The 19,776-nt window shown below is 37.1% G+C and overlaps 1 protein-coding gene across 3 annotated transcripts in view; it reads left to right on the top strand.

Moving 5' to 3' along the window:
* Positions 1 to 19,776, top strand: part of CAMKMT (calmodulin-lysine N-methyltransferase) — a 217,913-nt gene that overhangs the window by 2,295 nt on the left and 195,842 nt on the right. For all 3 annotated transcript variants that reach the window (XM_048297104.1, XM_048297106.1, XM_048297105.1), the window contains exons 2-3: positions 3,572 to 3,738; positions 12,563 to 12,627. In XM_048297104.1, the coding sequence (XP_048153061.1) occupies positions 3,572 to 3,738; positions 12,563 to 12,627 (232 nt within the window). The remainder of the gene's footprint in view (positions 1 to 3,571; positions 3,739 to 12,562; positions 12,628 to 19,776) is intronic.

Here is a 19,776-nt window from a genome sequence, read left to right as displayed (position 1 = left end):
TATAATAACGCCTTACATGAAATCAGTTCTGTGGTGTGTTTATGTATTGAATTTGCTTTCATTCAATGCACACACAAATTGATTTACTATGGTAAGGATGCTTGAGTGCATGCTCGCTGATTTAATTAAGAAAAAAAAGCCCTTTTATGAGGTATCCTATGAAGCTAGCATAAAGAATCAGGGGTTTGCATAATTACCTGTGTGTTCTTTATCAATGAAATGTTTTATGTATGTACTGAGTTTGAAGTTTGGCAATATTTTTAAACTTAGCCTGTCAGAATAAAGAAAAGTATTTTTTGCATTTAAAAAAATGCTGAGGGAAGTTACCCATTTACTGTGCATTTGTAAATGGCTGGAGTAAGTTCTCTAAGGCTATGTTTTGAGCTCTGCCAGTCTCTGTGGCTGATGGTATTACCCAGTCCATGGTTTTCAGCAGGGAAGTTAGAGAAATAGGCATGCATTAGGTTCCACCCTATATGCACGTTTGCTCCCTATTGAAAGTTTCATGGAATCTATATAAGCTTTATATGTTTATCCTGCCTGTTAACTTCCTCTTGCTCTTCTCACACAAGTCCCAGAATCACAGATTATGCTGAGCAGGAAAGGACCCGCAAGGATCATCAAGTTCAGCTCCTGGCCCTGCACAGGACCATCCCCAAGAGTCACACCACGTGCCTGAGAGTCTCTTGCTCACCTGATAATGTACTTTAACTTCCAGAACTGAAAGATAAAAGCTAAAGTGAGGACAGGCCAATGACTTTTTTTTTTTCCTGAACAGAAGCACTTCTAAAACAATTTTTCCTCTGTTCCTGCACCTCTCTCTGTGAAGGGTGCCCGTGCTCCAGATCTTTTTCCATGTTTTTGTTAGTCTTGAGTTTGTAAATTGTTTACAGTTGGATAAAACAATTTGGTAAATAAATTATTTGTAAAAATAAATACTATAGTCCTATGGATGATATTTAGAGTGCAGTTACAGATTATGCTTGTGTAGAAACTTTCTTGCATGTACAAAATATCATGTTGCAGTCACTCCAGAGAACTGGCAGAGGTTTGTGGACCATGAGCTGTTATGGAATTTGCCTCTTAGTGCAGCTAGGCCTAACACAAGGATATACACAGTTAAATACAGGGGATTTCAGGTGACTGCCTTTCTCCATGTTGTTTGCCAGAGATTCTTTTTTGATGAGGTTTTTTTTAAGAGATATCAACCAGTTTTAGGTTTTATAAGGAGTCCTAAACATGATCCTAATACTGTGACTAAATACCAAGGGTGTTATAATTGAGATCTGTGATGATATTTTACCAGAATCTTTGTAGGAGACTGTTTGGTGATGAGTTAAGATAGGTTTGTCACCTTTTGTTTTTATCAGTGGATATCAGCGGATTCTATAGCAGCAACATATCTTTGTAGCTTGTTTAACACAACTGTGATCCTTTTTGGAACAGACTTGAGGAAAAAAACCCCTTTGATCCTTATGTAAAAAATACAGATTTAGATATAAATAATGTAACATACTCTCCCTTTGTGCTGTTTTCTCAGTTATACTTAGGGTTTTAAAAGATTTGACCTGCTGTTGTAATTTTCAGATCTCAGACCACTTGATTTTTGTTTGAGGCTGTGGGAGAAATGTTCTTTTGAGTATTCAAATGCTCATGAGATTTTCTGCTAATTCAGAACATGAATTTTACAGAGTGGCTATAAGATGTCTCTGTGCAACAAAAACTGAAAATAGAAAAGTGTTGCCACTGCTGGATTTTTTTTTTTTTCCTGTTAGTAATGGCTTGCTATTGCTTTAAAGAAGTCCCCAGACAACACACTTTTCTGAAAATTAGGTCTTGCTGCTTTTCTTTAGTTGTCAAGATAGTCCATTTTGTTTTCAGGCACACAGCTATTACATGAAGGTCTTAATTTTGCTGGTCTTTTAATTTTGTTCTCCTGCTCTGTTTTTTTTTGTGTTTTCTTTCATGTGTGTATTTTTCTCACGTGTTACGGAAGTAGTGTGGACATCACCCAGACATTTCTAAAACTTTATGGAAAATGCCTGTGCCTTTCATATGCTGAGACCTGCTGATGAAAATAGCTCCAAAAGCAGTAAGCCTGATGCCTCAGACCTGCTGTAAGAAACCAACAGTGTAGCAAATACAATTGTTCTGCTCACATATGTAGTACTTCCAAATATCCTACAAAATAATAGGTCATGGGCCCAAATTGCAAGGCTGTTAAATGTGAGTGCATTTTCAGTTAAAGCATGTCAACACAGGTTGGATACAGCAAAAAAAATCACTGACCCGTGATTTTTTTTGTACACATCCTGTATGTAAAGCTTCTATTTCAAGTTTCATAATTCTGGAGAGCTGTTTCTCATTTGATTTATCTCTAGTTGGCAAAAACTTGTAAATTGCAGTGCTGTCCTACTCAATGGAGCTATTCCTTGTACCTCTATCAATTTATAGTGATGAGTTTATTTTCTGCTCTGGTTTTTTTTAATCCATCACTGGGGACTGCATATGCACCTTAATTTTAAAAATGCAATGGCAATTATTTATGTATTCTCTCCAATGTTAGGAGAAAGAAGTTAAATCCAGGACACCTCTCCTTCCACATCACTGCCCTAAGGAATAAGTCTTTTTGTCTGGCATGGAAATGCTGGCAGTCATCTGAGCAATGGCACAGCTCAAACCAGATGAGTGCTGGGTTTTCCTGCACAGAGGGGTTGACACCTCACTCCCTGAAGATGGTTGAGTGGAGCAGACTATGCAGGACAGAGAGCCCACGTTTTCGCTTTCTTGAACATGTGTTTTAATCATTTACAAAATGCAAAAGACATTCTGTCTCTGTCTTGAATTCTTCAGTCTCTTAGCACTGAAGTTGGTGCTGTCAGAGTGTTTTGGGGCTCACCTGAAGTCTGGCTCATGTGTCAGTCCCCTTATGGGGGCCTGGGGAATTCACAGTTGTGGCGTCTGAAAGTCTGAGGCCTGGGCCAGGTAGCAATTTTCTTGACTTGGGCAACTTTGGCAGCATCTCTGCAAGTGTGTAGCAGAAGACTTGTAGGCTAGGAAGGAACACACAGCAGTGTACCAGGAGAACACCCAGCATTCAGGCACCTGAAGATCATGTTTTGGGTTTGTCATTTAAATTCTACAAGAGATACCCTTGTTGTTGTTGGGGTTTTTTCCCCCCTCTATAGGGACAGTGAGTGGGACAGAAATTGCTTAGGGAGGGCACTGCTTGGGCTGTGAAACTTGGTAAAATTAGAGGACAGGGGAGAACCCAGTTTGCCCCTCTGATTTTTGCATGGGTTTGCTGGAACGTGAGTTTAAAAAGCAACTTTGTGTACTTCTAAACACAGTACATTTGCTTTACAGTTATTGAGACGAAATTCCTAACTTGTTCTCTTGAACCCTACCACCAATACCACTGTATTTTGTTCAGGCCTGACATACTTGGTTATTCATAATTGCTAGCTGATAGCATAGCCATTATGGTTTGCCTCTTCACTTAAATAGGCATGGGTTTGTTCTTTTCTTGGAAGTTTTATTGTTAATGTTTAATTTGTTTTTCATTTCAAAGGTTCTGAGGAAAAAGCACTTGAAAGATGTGCATCTCCAACAAGTATCTGTAAGAAGGTTTGCATCGTTCAATCTCTTTTCAGTAGAAGACCAGAATACAGAAGAAGAAACTGGGACCTGGGTTCAGTATAGAAGTATCTTTTATCCCAAGTACAGTGTCTCCTTAAGGTAACCATAATTTAAGTTTTAAGTACTTTCTAAGATCTTGAATAGGCCTCAGATATAAAACTCATTAGTCATTCTTCCAGTGTTCTGTCTAACTAGGGCATAGTTTACAAATAAACTGGTAAATGTTATTTTTAGTTGTTTATTACAGTAAGCAGCCTGTCTGACTCTTTTTTCTGGTACATTCTACTGAAGTGGCAGAGCTTGAGTGAAAATACTGATGCTTGTAGCTAAAAAATAATGCAAATATGAGCATTTATGTTATATTTTAGTAGCTTTCTGTTTTGACATTCTTCAGCTGTAAAAAAGATATAAAAAAACCTGAACAGAGTTATTTATAGTCTTTATAAAAAATTTTATGACATGATGTTATTAATGATGTTCTAAAAGGGTTTTGGTAATGATCTGTATTTTATTCGGTTTTCTTCTTAGTGGTTCTTGTAAAACTCGATAATTTGGAAGCTGGTTTTCAAAACAAAAGGATAGAAAAATTTCTTCTTCCTACAAAATAATATATACTTAATGAAGTAATCTTTTTTATATTAGGGCAGGTCATTTGTATTAAAGAAATTGACAATAAAAAAGTCCATGCACAAACAAACCCACAGAAACCTGACTTACCCCCCGAAAAACCCTCTGAAGGAATGAAAGTGAATTCTCAGTAGCTTTCTTTATAACTCCCATTCATTGCTATGTTTGTGGGATTTTGGTTTTGTTTTTCTTTTCCTTTCTCTTGCTTTGGTCTTCTTTTCCATGTTCTGTTTTCCATGCGTGTGTCTACTATACTTGGTTTGCCTCAGCAGGTTTGCTACAGTAACTTAAGAATCCCTGAATTGATACTTGTTCTGCAGCTTCTACTTAGCTCTCTGAAGGTGGAGGATTTTGCATTCTCTGCGCAGTGGAAGATGTTCTGGAGAGCCCAAATCAAAAAGTGCATTTTTGTTTACCTGGAACTTTAAATTAAGGTCAATCTTAGAAATTAATATCTAACACAAACAAGTGGCCATCGTTAAACTGCAAAATTTTCGCAAGGTTTTAAAATGAACCAATGAGGAAAAACCAAACCATACTAAAGGAGCCCCACAACACTGCATGCAGATAATTTTAAATTTGCATCTGGATATAAAATCAAGAACAAAATTCTTTAGAGCTTTATAAAGTTTTAATTTTCCATTTTCCAAGCTTATGCTCATTGATGTTAAAAGGGTTCAAAAGGAAACTTTTCCGTTGGAAAACTGCTATTTTTAATAGGAGTAGGTGCAGTGTTTTTCCATGTATAGACTTTTCCTGTAAACCACCAGCGAATGCTGTGGACTAATTCAAACACTGACAGTCTACATAATGCCTTTGTGCAGTGTCCCTATTCCTTGTTTCTAGGTCTTCAGAGGCACATGGGGGTAGGAAACACAAGGTGTCTAGGGAGTATTTGGGCTGAACAAGGCTGCAGTCCCTTACAGTGCAGCACTGAACTCTAGTTCACTGCCATGGGTTGCAACACTGTCACTTACTTGATTTACTTGCTCTGGAGTTTTAAAGTAGGAGATGAGCTAAGGTTCACCTGTGCTGGTAGTACAAAAGCCAAGGGAATGTCAGACTGATCCTGCTCTGACATTTGATAGTTGTGTACTTCTGTTTCCACCACTTTCTATGCCAACATTTTATTTGGTATTATTTGCCTAATAGTAGTTTCACTGATTATAGGACACAGCTGAACTATAGCCTATGAACAAGCATGTTTATTTATGCATTATTTTATTATGTTTCTTTAATCTTGTTCAGTGGAAATGTATAGTTTCTGTGCTGGAGCAGGCTCACACTGCCTTTCAAAAATTGAATATTGAAGAGAATAGGGACATTGTCTTCTGGTGGGGATATTTATTTTATGTTTTCCCTGCATTTTGTTTCTTTCCAAAAGATATTCAGTGACCTCTCAAAATGATAATCACTGATCATTTTAGGAATAATGATCAGAACTTGCTTAGTCTTACACTTCTGTATTAAAATGTTTTCTCCACTCTGAGGCAGTGACAATAGATAGAGTATACTTATTATTTCAGAATATTGCAGGAGGTGAAGAAGGGAAGGAGAAAATACCATGGTTTTTTGCCAGGAATAAAGTATAAATAGACTGCAACAAAATCAACTTTACCATGAGTCCGTGTTGAATGAAGTCTCTTCCCTGTTTTTGCAGAAGCAGTAATTTAGGGGATAACATCACATTTAACATACATAACAGAGCAACAGTTCTTCATGCTGAAACTTACATATCTAGAAGATAAGAAATCTTGGAGTAAGTGTTCTTGGATCTTTGAGAACTGACCATGTGTTGGAAACTTAAGGATTCTCTGTATGTCTGACAGTCTTCCCTTGGTTCTTCTCCGTCCACTGGCAAAATATTATTTATAACAATATTAAACAGCAGAAACAACTTTAGCAAGTTAACAAGAGCATATTATTAACAATAACTTCAGTCAGGTACATCCAGAACAGCATGCATGAATAGGAGAGCCTTTTTATATCTTTTTATCAGGAAAAAAAATGTTGCTATGGCCCCTCTAAAATCTTGACAAAAGTGCTTTTGAATTTCCATCTACATTAGTTTTCCTTATGCATTAACATCTTCTTGGAAAAGCTCATTGCATATGTTCGATGTTAAAAGGGTTGTCAGCTAATATCTTGACAAGGCTAAATACTTAAGAAAGTTCATAAGGTTGTTAGTGGCTTTTGGCAAAGAGTATAAAGGTCAAGCTATATCAGTTCAAGGGCTATCAAAACTGATCAAATTGTATATTCAGATATGCTATGACCTAGCTGGAATTACTGCTCCAGAGGGGCTTGGTTCCAGTTTGTCAGGCAAATAGAAGCTTTTGTAGGAACTACTAGTCATGTGCATGCTTTTCTGAATTTTGTTGTTTTTGCTATTTCTCTAAGTAAACTCAGGCTGGATTCACATCTCAGAAAGAAGAGCTTCTGCCATGTTTTTCTGTTGCTAGTTTATTTTTTCACATCATTCTTAATAACAAATCTTCCAAAGCAGAAAGTCAGAAGCCCCAATATACAACAGTTTTCAGCTTAAAAATTTTAAGCTAAATTCAGGTGCCATTTTGAATAGATGCTTGAAGTGAAACATCATTGACTCATTTAAAAAATTCCCATAACTCTTCTGGTTAAACAGTGATCTCCAGTGTGCTTAAGAAAATGTAGGTTCATAACACACGGTGGAAAGTGGTCTCTTGAGCTTTGTTTAGTTACTAAGTTGCTTTACAGTAGCTCTGGGGTATCAAAAGGAGTGTCTGATGAGTGTGGGGTTTTGTTAGCAGTGAAAGTGTGTCAAAATGATACTTCTTGTGTTAGAATCCAAAACCTCATTTGATTAGTGTGGTCTCATCTGGATTTGTATTGTACTTGATGTTCCTACACACTACATCCTTGTCTTGATGATGTTAATTGAGCTTTAGCTTTCCTGACCTGAATCCTGGATGCTCAGACAATTTCTGTGTGTTCCTCATGGGCTACTTGACTTTGCTTCCACACTCTGTAGGTTTCTTTTTTGTGTTTGAATTTGTCCAGGAGCATCTTGTTCATCCACATAGGCCTCCTGGCTTTCTTGTCTGACTTCCTCTTGGTCAGGATGCATTGCTCCAGAGGTGATCCTTGGATATTAACCACTTTCTTGGGCCCCTCTTCCCTCCAGGACTTTATCCCATTGTGTTCTACCAAACAGATCCCTGAAGAGGCCAAAGTCCGCTCTCCAGAAGTCCAGGGTAGCAAGCTTGTTGTGCACCCTTCTTGCTGCACCGAGGATCTCAAACTCCGCCATTTCATGGTCATGGCTGCCAAGGCTTCCTTGGACATTCACATTTCCCACCAGCCCCTCCTTGTTGGAGAGAACAGGGTCCAGCATAACACCTCTCTTTGTTGGTGCCTCTTGAAAAAAGAAGCATTTCAGGAACCTCCATAAATTTTTATGCCCTGGTGTGTTGTCTCTCCAGCAGATATTAGGGTGTTTGAAGCTCCCCATGAAGACCAGGGCTTGTGAATGCACGGCTGCTCCTCTCTCTGTCTGTAGAGGCTTCATCTACTTGGTCTTCCTGTAGCAAACCCCCAGTATAATGTCAGCAGTCCCTGCCCTCCCTTTAATCCTGACCCATAAGCTCAGCTGGCTCCTCGTCCATCCCCAGGGGAGCTCCAAGCACACCAGCTTAACATAGACAGCACCACTGTTTCCACATCTCCCCTGTGTTTTTATTCATAGAACTTTCAGGTGTATTTGTTGGCTTTTTTCAAGTTCTATTTAACTGTGGCAGTATTTCACTTTGGTGTTAAAATATTATGCATGTGCTGAATATGTATTTTCTTAGGGATAGAAGACATATGGTAAGTAAATAGAACAATTTAAAAATATTTATTTAATACTGCCTTTCTAAATCCTTCTATTCTTAGTCAGGAATGTGGTTTTAATTTTGAATTTTGTACTAATAGTTTTAGCAATGAAGTGATTATAGATCATAAAGATGCAGTGTCTCGTTGTGGAGATGGTGCCTGCCTTTTAGACAGGAACATTATTCTTTTATTTGAGTTAGAAAAGGAGCAATCAATATCTTCAAATGTTCTATTTCAGGATATGGATTTGCTTTTAAATGGTAGTCTCATTTTACGAAAACAGTGAAGAAATAAGTTATTTCTGTGGTAAAATATTTTCCATTGATCAGTCATTTGCTGTTTCAAATACTAAAGTGCAGAACTGAAAAGAACAATGTCAGCAGTTTACTGGAAGGGTTAAATCTTTGTAAAAGGTGTTAAGTGTACTGTGCAAGATGTCATGTTTTTATTCTGAATATGAATGAACCTTTAGATAAAAATATGACAGAAACTATTAGATGATTCTAGACCTATGGTTTAGAAATGAGGGGCATGCACAGACACTACTTGTATGTGGCAAGTAGTGTGTTAGAAGATGATATAGGACTGAATTCCATTGGCCATTCCTCTTGTATATTTCTGCTAATAACATTTTGAATTTTTCATGGCTTTTTATTTTAGGGATAGAGATCAAAAAAAATGAAGTGGATTTCAAGGAATATTGCCTACTTCTTATAGACAATTTATGTGGATATGACAAATTGCTTTCTTCTTTTATTTCATGCTAAAAGACAGTGTGTGAATTTAGCAGCATAAAGGGTTGGCCCCAGGAACTGGAAATGGAGGAAAGAGATGAAAAGTGATTTGGCAACATAATTCTTTTGTTCACTGATCAATCTATGATTGTTCCATCATATTGCCCAAGATGTGTGTATTTGTAAAAAGAACTGTAGTCAAAGAAGCTTTGTTTTGGTTTCTTGCTGTATTAAGCTGTGATCTAGAACTGGAGTGAAAGAGAACTTGACATGTTTTGCTGTACTCTGGCCCAGAAAGGACATCTGATCAGATAGCAACGTTTGCAGATAACTCCGAGGTTCTTAGTGGACCACAGTGACAATTGGTGGTGATATTCACCAAGCCTGTTTGTAAAGTACCCTTAACAGAAACATTTTACCACTATCCCATCTTTCATTTTTCACAAATATACTTTTGTGTGTAGGTTAATAGTGTATGGAGATGTGCTGTGTTTGGTTTTTTCCCTTTTCAATATTACATGGAAATGTATTCTATCTTAGTTTTTGTAGATTTTTGAAGTGTATACAGGCATGTACTTACTTGTATTATTTTTTGTCGCTCAGTATAAGAATGAAATAAAAGAAAAGAAGGAACTTACTTTTGTTTCATTATGGCTTATGAAAAGCATACCTTAATAGGGACCTACTGAAGGGTGTTGTTTTTTTTTTTTGTACTATCCATAGCTATTTTTATATACAGGTAAAATTCTGCCACTTGTGTTACCTGAATTGGAGAGGAAGGAGCATTGATATATTTAAAGATTGATCTCACTCTCTCTGACTTCATCCAAAGTTGATTTATTTGTAGTCCAGAATAAGGAATTCTGCTTTGCTTTGTATCAGGAGAAACATGAGCTGAATTAGTTTATTGTTCATAGATTTGTCTTCTATTACTCACTGCCTCAGCCACAGAATTTTTTGCGTATTGTACCTTGAAGACTTATTATAAGAACATGGTGAATCAGATTAACCATGCCAGCCTGAAATTCACTTTTTCCATGATGCTTACTTGTGCTCATTTGAAGTACTTTGTTGATCTCAGCCATCAGAGCTTTGAACTTCTTTGAAGTTCTTTGAACTGTATGACATCCATGACATGTTCTAAAGCACCGAATACTAATGTTCTTCTGCATTTTGAGATCTCTGTAGAAATTTATGGGAATTTAAGGGCTGGGGTTTAATCCCAAGCTTCTGTGATTCCTTTCCTTGACTTTCATAATTCAGTGCACATGACACTTAAGACTCTACGTGTTTGTCAGCTGCACTGTGGAAAGCTGTGATTGTGACAGGCATTCATGGAAACCAGATGTGATGTATCTTGGTAGTTTTCTGTGGGTTTGGTGATGGAGGAGCAGCTGATGGGATGGGACAGTGAAGCAGCAGCTGTTTCGGAACTGCTGAGGATGTATGTGCAGAGCAGTGGATCCCAGACTAGAAGGTCTGTTTTTTAGGTGCAGGACTGAGTAGCACAATATTTGTGGCAGAATTTGGGGTTAGAGAATACCTGTATGTACATGTGCATGTAACTTTTATTCTATGACTAAAGCCTGTTATGGAAAAGAGTCGGGGAATAGCTGGTGCAGAGTCTGTCTGCAGGCTCCATAAGTACAGATCTCCAAATGGAGAAACATGGCTATTGCTGTTTGGAAATGTGTTTTCCTGAGCTCTCCCTTTCACAAGTAGATCAGCTCTTGGCATGTTGCTTTCCTCAGTCCTAAAACTTTCTCAATAAGAGATTATGCTCAATTCCTCAATTTTTGGTTTCCACAAATTTTAAGCAGTTTTGGCCAGTGCTGTGGTTTTATCATTTCTCCTTTTTGTGTTTGCCTACCTTTTGACCCTTAAGTATGTAAATTCTATTATTTTCTAAACCAGGACACTTCACTTCTGTTTTCCTCTCTTCATTCTGTTGAACTCCTGGTATTAAATTATTAAATTTTTCATCCTTAGCTTTTTTTGCTTCACTTGGAGAGTTACATGATAACCTTTAGATATGAACTATGTACATAAAGAAATTGGGGGCGGGGGGGGGAAGAAACCAAAACATGTTATCCCAAGACTATCCCGCATGCCAACAGAGATTAAAATATTTCTTTACTTCCTCAGCATCTCCCTTCCCCCATCTTACATTCAATTAGAGATGAGACATTCACAGCTGTTCGAGAGCCCCCAACAGCCCCAGACACATGCAGAATTACAGAGTTTGTAGGGTTCTGAGGAGTCAGCAGGGGAGAGTTTAAAGTGCAGCTCTGTGGTTGGCAGAACTACCAATCCTATCTCCTTTCTTGTCACTTCCCTTGCACTAACTCTGTTGCATTGGTTGTCCAATTGGATAGAAAACAAACTTGCAAAAAAGAAGTACATTAAAAATCCACATGATCCATCAGCATTCTTGTAGACTTCCACTGCAAAGAAGGAATGTAATTTTGGTTTGTTTTTATGTAGCTGGGAGAAGAGCATTAATGTCCAGTTGAATCTTTTGTAATATCTCTCATATATTTATTTGTCCCTGCCAATGTGCTCAGTTCAGTTTGTTAACTTGATTTCCATTTGATTTTCATTTTTTAAAGAATTTGTCTAGTTGCTGCTTGGTGCTTCTCAAAAGTTAACATGTTAATGTTTCTTTATATAATGCTTATGTTTATCAGAAGCTATAAATAGTGGGTTTTTCACAATAAATATACAATTTCTAGCTTGCAAGAAGATTGAATTTTTTTTTTCCATTCTTGAAGCAATCTTCCTTCAGGAAAGAGCAGCTGAGAGAATGAGAACTAATTTTGTAGGTGCTAAAATTCTTTGATTTATTGTTTTTTCTTTTCAGTGTTTCAAATCAGTGTGTTCCCAAACAGCCTTATAAGATACATTTGAAACATTATTAAAACCCTTTCTAGATTTTCTTCAATGCATTTGCAAAACAGCTATGTAATCTGATTGTTCTAAAGTGTAAGACTAATATTTTGTTCATTTTGGGCTTAGATTAGTTTGGAATATTTAAAACAAGATTAAATGCTTTTTTATGTGTGTGTCACTGCACATTTAAAGGCAAATCTTAGGTAAATGTTATTCAATTTTGGTGCTTATTCTTTCTGCTGCTGTCAGTGTTTTGCTCACTGCATTCTAAAATTTGCAGTTGATGTATGAAATTTAGGTAATGAATTTATTATCCCCACTTTTGAATGTTTATTTCATATGGGTTATGCAAATGTAAAACCAAAGAAAATGCAGTTCACTGAACACATTAATCAGTTTCATCATTCGCATTAATTTAATTAAGTGTTCTTGATTTTGTGGGAGAAAATAGGAATGTGCATACAGCTGCTGTTCAAAAATACTCTTTGGGTTTTCTCTTTTAAAGAAATTGCTTTACCAAAGTTCCCCCTTTCATCTATGTGACTTCCACAACTAAATAAAAATTGATGCTTCTTGGAAACGTTTTCCTCTTGATAGTAGATTCTGAGAAACACATTCCTCCTGATCCATGGATTTCTGAGCTGGGACTTTGGTGTTGTCCCCTTGTTTTCCCCCTGGTGGCTACAGTAGTACCTGTTTGCTACTTCACTGTGAAATGGGCTGGTGAGAAGTGCATGCATACAGTAAATCTCTTTTTTGAAGATGGGGATTTTTGGGATGGTTTATGTGTCAGTAAAGTCACTATTTATGTTTTCTTCCAGATTTCACAATGGCCTCTTAAATGTTAAAGACGTTCTTACAAGTTTTGACAACACAGGGAATGTCTGTAAGTCACTGTTTATCTAAATACAGTACTGTTGGTAGAAGTCTAACTGTACCAATATAAAACACGTCTGTATGAGCCCTCAATAACCATTCCATTTCACTGGGAAACCCCATTACTATGGTCAGAGGTACCGTAGCATTACAGATTTATGTAGCACAGCTGTTTGTGTTGGATACACCCTTACGTCCTCCCAGTGCAGGTTAGTTTTGGTTCTGTGGCTGTGGTGGGAACATTAGAGTAACTGGACTGGATTGAACAAAACATTAGTTTAGCCCATTGATTTGTGTTGGCCAGTGGCCAGCAGTGGCTGTGTGAGGAACAGCAATGCAGGAACATGGGTAGCAATCAGGGATAATTCTAGCTCGGAGAGGACAAACTTGAACCACAGAAACACAAAAGAAAGCACTCAGTCAAGTTGTGAAATTCCTCCCTACAGAATTTGGATCCTAAATCCTAAACCCTACAGGTTTGGATCCTAAAACATGAAATAAATTCAAGAGGCAAAGGGGAAAGAATTGTGCAGCAAAAATTCACTGTGGCTATTAAATATAAAGCCACCACTTACGGCTTAGGAAGTGCTGGGTGTTAGGAGAGTTAATGGGGCAGTAGGATGATATGTTTGTCCTGATCTTTCACTCTTGTCTAAGCATCAGTTACTGGCTGCATTAACCTGAGGCAAGATGAGCTCTAAGTGGGCCATCAATGTCTGACCCAGTATGGCTCTGCTTCAGTATACTTATTAATAAAATTATCTGTGCTATTAATGGAATTGAATTATAAAATTGTGGTAGACCATGGAAACAAAGCTGAGCGAAAGTATTGAAACATTTTTGATGTGATGAGTAATTACTATTCTATAATTAACATTTAGAGATACACATATAATTCGTTTGGTTATTGTGCCTTATCTTTCATGTTGGTTGGTTTGTTTTCGAACAAGCAAACTGATGGAATAAAGTTGGTAAAGTTTGCCAGATGTTCAAGAAACATGCATGTATTTCCTCCTCCTTATCAAGCCAAAGATATAGAAACTGTTCTGATAGATACATGTTTTATCTCAAAATTCCAGTCCTAGTATTCCAATATGTTTCAATAAACATTAGTTCATTATATAACAACTTAAGCATTTATTTTTAACAGCAGAGAAAATACTTCGTGTGTGCGTGTTTGTGTCTGAAAGTGCTTCAGGTAATGAATCAGGACAGTGTAATATGGTAACAGGATTTCTTGCTCTTTGTTCTTTGTGTGGGTACTGCGATTGTGCTCAATCTACACAGATTTCCTTGTTAACACAAATAGTTTACTCTGCTATAGTTTTCCTATGCTTTCCTGTTGATAGATGTGCTGTCAGCTCTTCTGTTAACTTTTTACAGGGTTTCAGCTACTCTTTTATTGATTGCAGATGCTAGAACAAGACTTACCCTCTAACAGGCACACCACCAGTGCTAACACAGGAGTAATAAGACATCTGTAGTTCTTCTCACTGTTTCTCTGTTTATACAAAGATTCACATTTGTCCTTTTGGATTCAGAATTGCTTTGAGGGTTCATGCTGTGCTATTATATATAGCATTCGCCAAGTCATTTCCAGATTCACTGCTTCCCCATTTTTAAATGTCTTTGTCTGCAAGTGTCTGTCTGTATTGATCTACATATTACTGATTTATGCCTGTTTTACTATGCACTCTAGATTACACTCTATTAGGGTAACTGTAAAATTATTATCTTCTGGCAGCATGCAGTACTGGCTTGGGGTGTAATAATCACACTTTTTTGGTACCACCTGTATGGAATAAATGTTCTCAGTATTCAAGCCAGAGTAACTATGTGTGTGTCACATCATCATAGTAAAGTTCCCCCAACTGTGTGTGACCCAACTGCTCTATTTGGGTCATACCTGACAGAATTTCTGCACACTCCCATTATCCCTTAATTTGAACTGGCTCTTTCTTTGATCTTTTCCTGTGTATTTCTTGACTCTCTTTGTGTTAACCCACTGTGGTTCAGTTCAGTTCAGTTCACTGTGGAAATGATGGGGGTGTTGTGTTGCCTCTTTTTACGCCCAGAGGTAAGTACTGTTGTATTTCTTAAATTAGGTTGATTGTTTTTTGCAATTGCTGTAGTGTTCTACAAGAACTTTTTATTATCAAATCATAATCTACTCTAAAAATAACCCCAGATATTTCTGAAATGATCTTTGACAGTATTGTATTATTTCTCCTAATACTAATGGAGCTAGTCGGAACTGAACGTGCTGTCACAGCAGTGTGCTCTGTGAGGGGGATGTACTGAAGAATTACAGAGTTCAGTGTTCTTTTGGGACACACTGCATAGCCAGCATTTATTTACTGGCCACTAAACTTCACTTAAACGACTTGGACTGAGTTACCAGAAAACAGGGAAATGTCACAGCGTGCTGTGTGTTTGTTTTGGCTGCCATACTGAATATTTATCAGCAAGATTAGTGTTTGTTCTAGAAATTATTAGATTATGAAATAACTTTGTATTAAACAGATTAGCTTTTGTAAAAACTGTATTTTGTTTTTAAACATAATAGTTAGTTTCAAATAACATGGTTTGTGTAGTTTTGGGGGGGGAGTTTTTGTTTCTTCTAGTAAGTACTTTTTGTTGAAACAAGCTCTTTCAGGGAGTGTTTCTATGGTCTTTCTGTTTTACATTTTGATCTTTGTGCTTACGGTCTTTGACAGCCACATCACTGTACACCATCAAAAGAAAAGTGGTAGAGCAGACTCCAGGTAATACCACTGTCTCTATACTCCCAGTAGGTATCAACTCAGTACAAGATGTGCCACTAGCTGGCAGCATTATATAAAATATCAATAAGCAGCTTTTGAGGAATACTTGTGACTGCTTCTAAAAGTTCTGCCTTACACCAGAAAGATTTCAGGATAGAAGTGGAGTCAACTGCAGTAGCTGTCAATGGTGTATTGCAGGGTCCCAACTGTTAACTCTGAAAATTGCCTCTGCACAATGGCTCGTTCAAACTTTGTATACCTACACTTGTATTCTGTCTTTTTCTAAAAGATTTCTGGAGATGCATTTACGCTGTAGGATTGCCACTGTGAATGAAAATTCACACTACAAGTTGCAACGAGTTTTCACTTTCTCAGAAAAATGTGGAAGTTTTTTTCTCTCTGCTCATCCTTTCTGGGAGAGTGGTTTCCACATGAAAACTCTAAATGAATTCTACACACAGACAGGATACAGTGCTAAATGCACCTCATTCAGCTTTAATTCTGTGCGTAAACAGGAGGCAGGGAAAAGAGGACTGGAATGAAGGAAAGGATCAGTCTGTTCGTTTTAGACAACAATATGCCATCTGTTAAAAAGAGGGTACAACCTGACACCGTCTCTAGTCCTGAGGTAGTCCTCTAAAAGAACTGATGGATCCCAGGCAGAAGGTTTGGTGGTGGCGTTGTGGGATAGCATCAGGTGGCCCCCAGAACCACATGCCACGCTCAACCTGGCAGAAGAAATCTCCCAAAAATTAAGGAAAATTCTGCAAGGATGAGCTTTTGAGAGTGTCTCCTTCCCTTGCCTTTCCAAGTGAGAGAAGGCAATTACAAATGAAGTGCTTATATGACTATATCCCTGAAGTAATCATTGCAGATTATGTAAGCATTTAGATTTAGTGAAATGATCAGGGGGCAAAATATAAACCTGTTTACTATTTTCCCCTACTCTAAGCAAGCTACAGGCTGTGTAAAGGAGAATTTTAAGAAGTATTTTCATATTTTAAGAAATATTTTCATATTTTCATCTATTATGTTTTCATCTGCTGTTACCACAGAAACACGATATTGCAGAATGCTCAAGTAGTATAAAGTTGAAAATATACTGTATGTAATAGCAAAACGTTTTCCTGTAAACTGCACATGGCATTAGTTAATAATGTAACCATTTTCAAGAAACAACATGTTCAACACATATATTCATTTTATTTTCTCTTTGGCTGAGTGTACAATTGTATGTTTTAGAACTAAAAGAGCAGCAGAGGGTGCTACAGTTACAGAGCTACCCAGGCACACACTCCAAAATTGTTGCTCCTGCAGGCAAGCGGATCCTGGAAACACTTAAGCTTTTCATTTGGAATAGAGGTAAACAGGGTAGTTTTAAATTCTGTTGCCTTTGTTTATAGAGGAAAACAGGTCATCTATGGGAAATCCAGGAAAAGTAGAATTACATACTCACTTTTTTCTTGATTTTTTTTAATAGTTTAATTGGTGGAAAATGTTGCCTAATTTCATGAAAACATAGTGTCTGGAAATAGCTACTGTTACAAAATGCTCAACGTCTTTAGAACTGTTTTTGTTAATGCTAATTTTACATTTAAGAGTCCCAGTCTCTGCAACAAGTTTTTTTTGAAAAATTTGTTGTTTGTTTGGGGATGTTTTATTATATGTTTCCCAAATAAATAAGCTAGCTAAATTGAAGAATATTTTTGCCCTTCATATAATATTTTTCATGAAAATAACATGAGAGAAGGATTTTTACTTAAATTTCAAGTTAACATCGAGGTTTTGGGGAAGCACAAATCAAGGGGGAAACAAAGAAATAAATTATTTTTCTCCTTTTAGTTTTCACTCCTTTTTTTTCAGTTTATACTTACTCAAAACTGCTAATTATACAACTTAAAAAAATGTACTTAAGAAAAATGTTTTTAAAATCTACTTTAAAACAAAGAACCTTTTCTTCTTTCCTCCATTCTCTCAAATAACTAAAGCAAGAGGTATATCTTCTTTCTGGTAGTATATGAGGATGGGTTTAGAGAGCTGCTTGTTTCTTCAGAGCTCTCACTGTGTGCCTCAGATGTCTGAGCTCCTCAATGGAGATGTGATGGCAGCTACTGAATGATCATGCTTGGAAGGATAGATGCCGTAAAGTTACCTGGGGAAAATCACCAGATGACATCCCTTATGGCAGCTGTATTTCATGTAATGTTCCCTAGAATCAACCAGGGAGCAGAGTGCAGTTTTTAGGTGCTGCTGTGGAAGTTTCCCATGTTGTTTTGAGTAAGCATCTGGTTATCAGTGGTGAAAAGCCTGCCAGCTGGAATATGCTTCCTGCCTCTCCGTGCCTCAGTCGGTATTCTCACCTGAAGAAACTGCCACCCGTTGTCCTCTGAGCCTTCTCTCATTCCTCTGGTGTGGCAGTTTGAAATTATTTACAGTGTCAGAACCTCAGAGCCCCTTGAAAATCTTCAACAAAAAATAAATTGTCTGGAAGAGTGTTAGAATAGCAACGATACGTGTCGTTTTGAATGAAATATTGTATTTATGATACCTACAATTTACTATTCACTATGCAGCTTCCTTTTAAATAAAACATTTCATGATCAGGGTTAAGAAAAACCAGCTGTTTCCTCCCTCCCTCCTCCATCCAATTCACTTCAATGATTCAGTTTACAGCATCATACCAAGCAGTCACATTGACATAACCGACATAAGGCGTATGGAATGGAGCAGAAAATAAGTATATGGAGAGAAGCAGGTACCTTTTAAATGACTCTTCCTACCAGAATTGTTTTTATGAGATTGTTCTCTGATGGAACATCAGTGATTTGTCTGTTTTAAGTACTGTCCTGAAATATTTGGCTTTTCCCCACTCACTAAAATCTTCTGTTTATCAGGAACCTGTGTGTGAGAAGAGGAATCATAACTGTGGTCAGGGATCCCTTTCCTCTGAAGTACTTTTTTCCTGCTATGTATTCCAAACATTATCTGCCTTTGGGCCTCTACTTTCAAGCATGGCGCCAGCTTAGAGAAGTGGGAGGTGAAGAAGCACATTTGAGTGCTTCTGAGTACCCTCTTTCTTCCTGGGTCAGATTGAAGTTTTTGTAGTTCTGTTCTCCTGTTCAGGTTATTCCGATGAGAACCTTTTGGTAAAAATATGTGAATCTCTTAGAGCAACTGCAGTTACTTTTCTGTGTTGCTGAGCAGTGTTTTGTACCTTGGCACTCTGATTAGCTACATTTTGGCATCATATGTTGTCTTAATCTTTAAAAAGTAGTTGGCATAAGTAGGTTTCCAAGTGTACTACTTGTGCTAATCTTTCACAACATGAAGTATTTTTGAAAGTATTCCATGTATTCTAAATGGATTACCACGAGAAATTGGATCTTATGATTTACTTTAATTAAAATTTTGAAGATGCAGTATTACACCTTACATTAAGTTGGTAGAAGGAGAAGAGTATGAATGATTCTAATTAATTTCATGGATTTTACTTTTGCTTTAGATAACTTATCTTAGTCACCTCTTTAACTGAGATAGGGCAGGATAACAAAGGTAAGCATCCCTTTAAGATGTGCTATCTAATTAATTCAGCTTAGTCTTTTAATACATTTTAGAATTTTCTCTAAAAATATTTCAAGTTTGAGCGTAATTGAAATAAATAATTTCAAATGAGTTTGATGTGCTGTAGGTTGTTGCCATTTGTGTAGAACTTGCATGTTTCTTTGTAATCATTCTTTTTGTTTTCATAATTCCTTTTACTTGCCATGTTCTAGCCATGCTTTCAGTGCTGCTTTTCACATCCTGGGTATGTCCCTTCTGTTTGACACCGTCACGTGTTGTTGCTGGTGGTTTCTGACTTGCACATCAGACAGGGCATTTCTCTGTATTGTAGTATAGTCTCATCAGTGTCTGGAGTGTGGAGGTAGCAAGGGGAGTCCTTGTTCTTTGTTTTCTCTATACAAATGCAGCTGAAATATTATGCATAATTTGAACCTTGTTTTGGTTTTGTTTCAGGTTTGGTTTAGAGAATTTTTCAAAAGTTGCACTATATTTAATTTTAAAAAATCATATTCAAATGGGTCAATTCATGTCTTCTTTTGAAAATGTCACAGTGAAAGGTTTCAATTTAATTCAGCACCAATTCCTAAAATAGTATTCACAAAAAACTACTTTGAATAAAATATTTCTGGAAATGAGAATTTGAAACCTTTGGTGAATAATATATCCATTTGAAACGTTTTGTCTGATGATGGTTCTGACTGAAAAGTATGATGAAAACTAATCTACATAGCAGTGACCAGACAAAAATCCAGTGTAGAACTAGTGTTCATGTACTTAGCTTGATAAATTAAATGCTGTTATTGTGAGTATGGTACAGTTTAATAAAATTATAT

This window comes from Corvus hawaiiensis, chromosome 3 (assembly GCF_020740725.1).
Source record: "Corvus hawaiiensis isolate bCorHaw1 chromosome 3, bCorHaw1.pri.cur, whole genome shotgun sequence".
Classification (NCBI taxonomy): Eukaryota; Metazoa; Chordata; class Aves; order Passeriformes; family Corvidae; genus Corvus; species Corvus hawaiiensis.
This window is presented reverse-complemented; position numbering and strand designations above follow the sequence as displayed.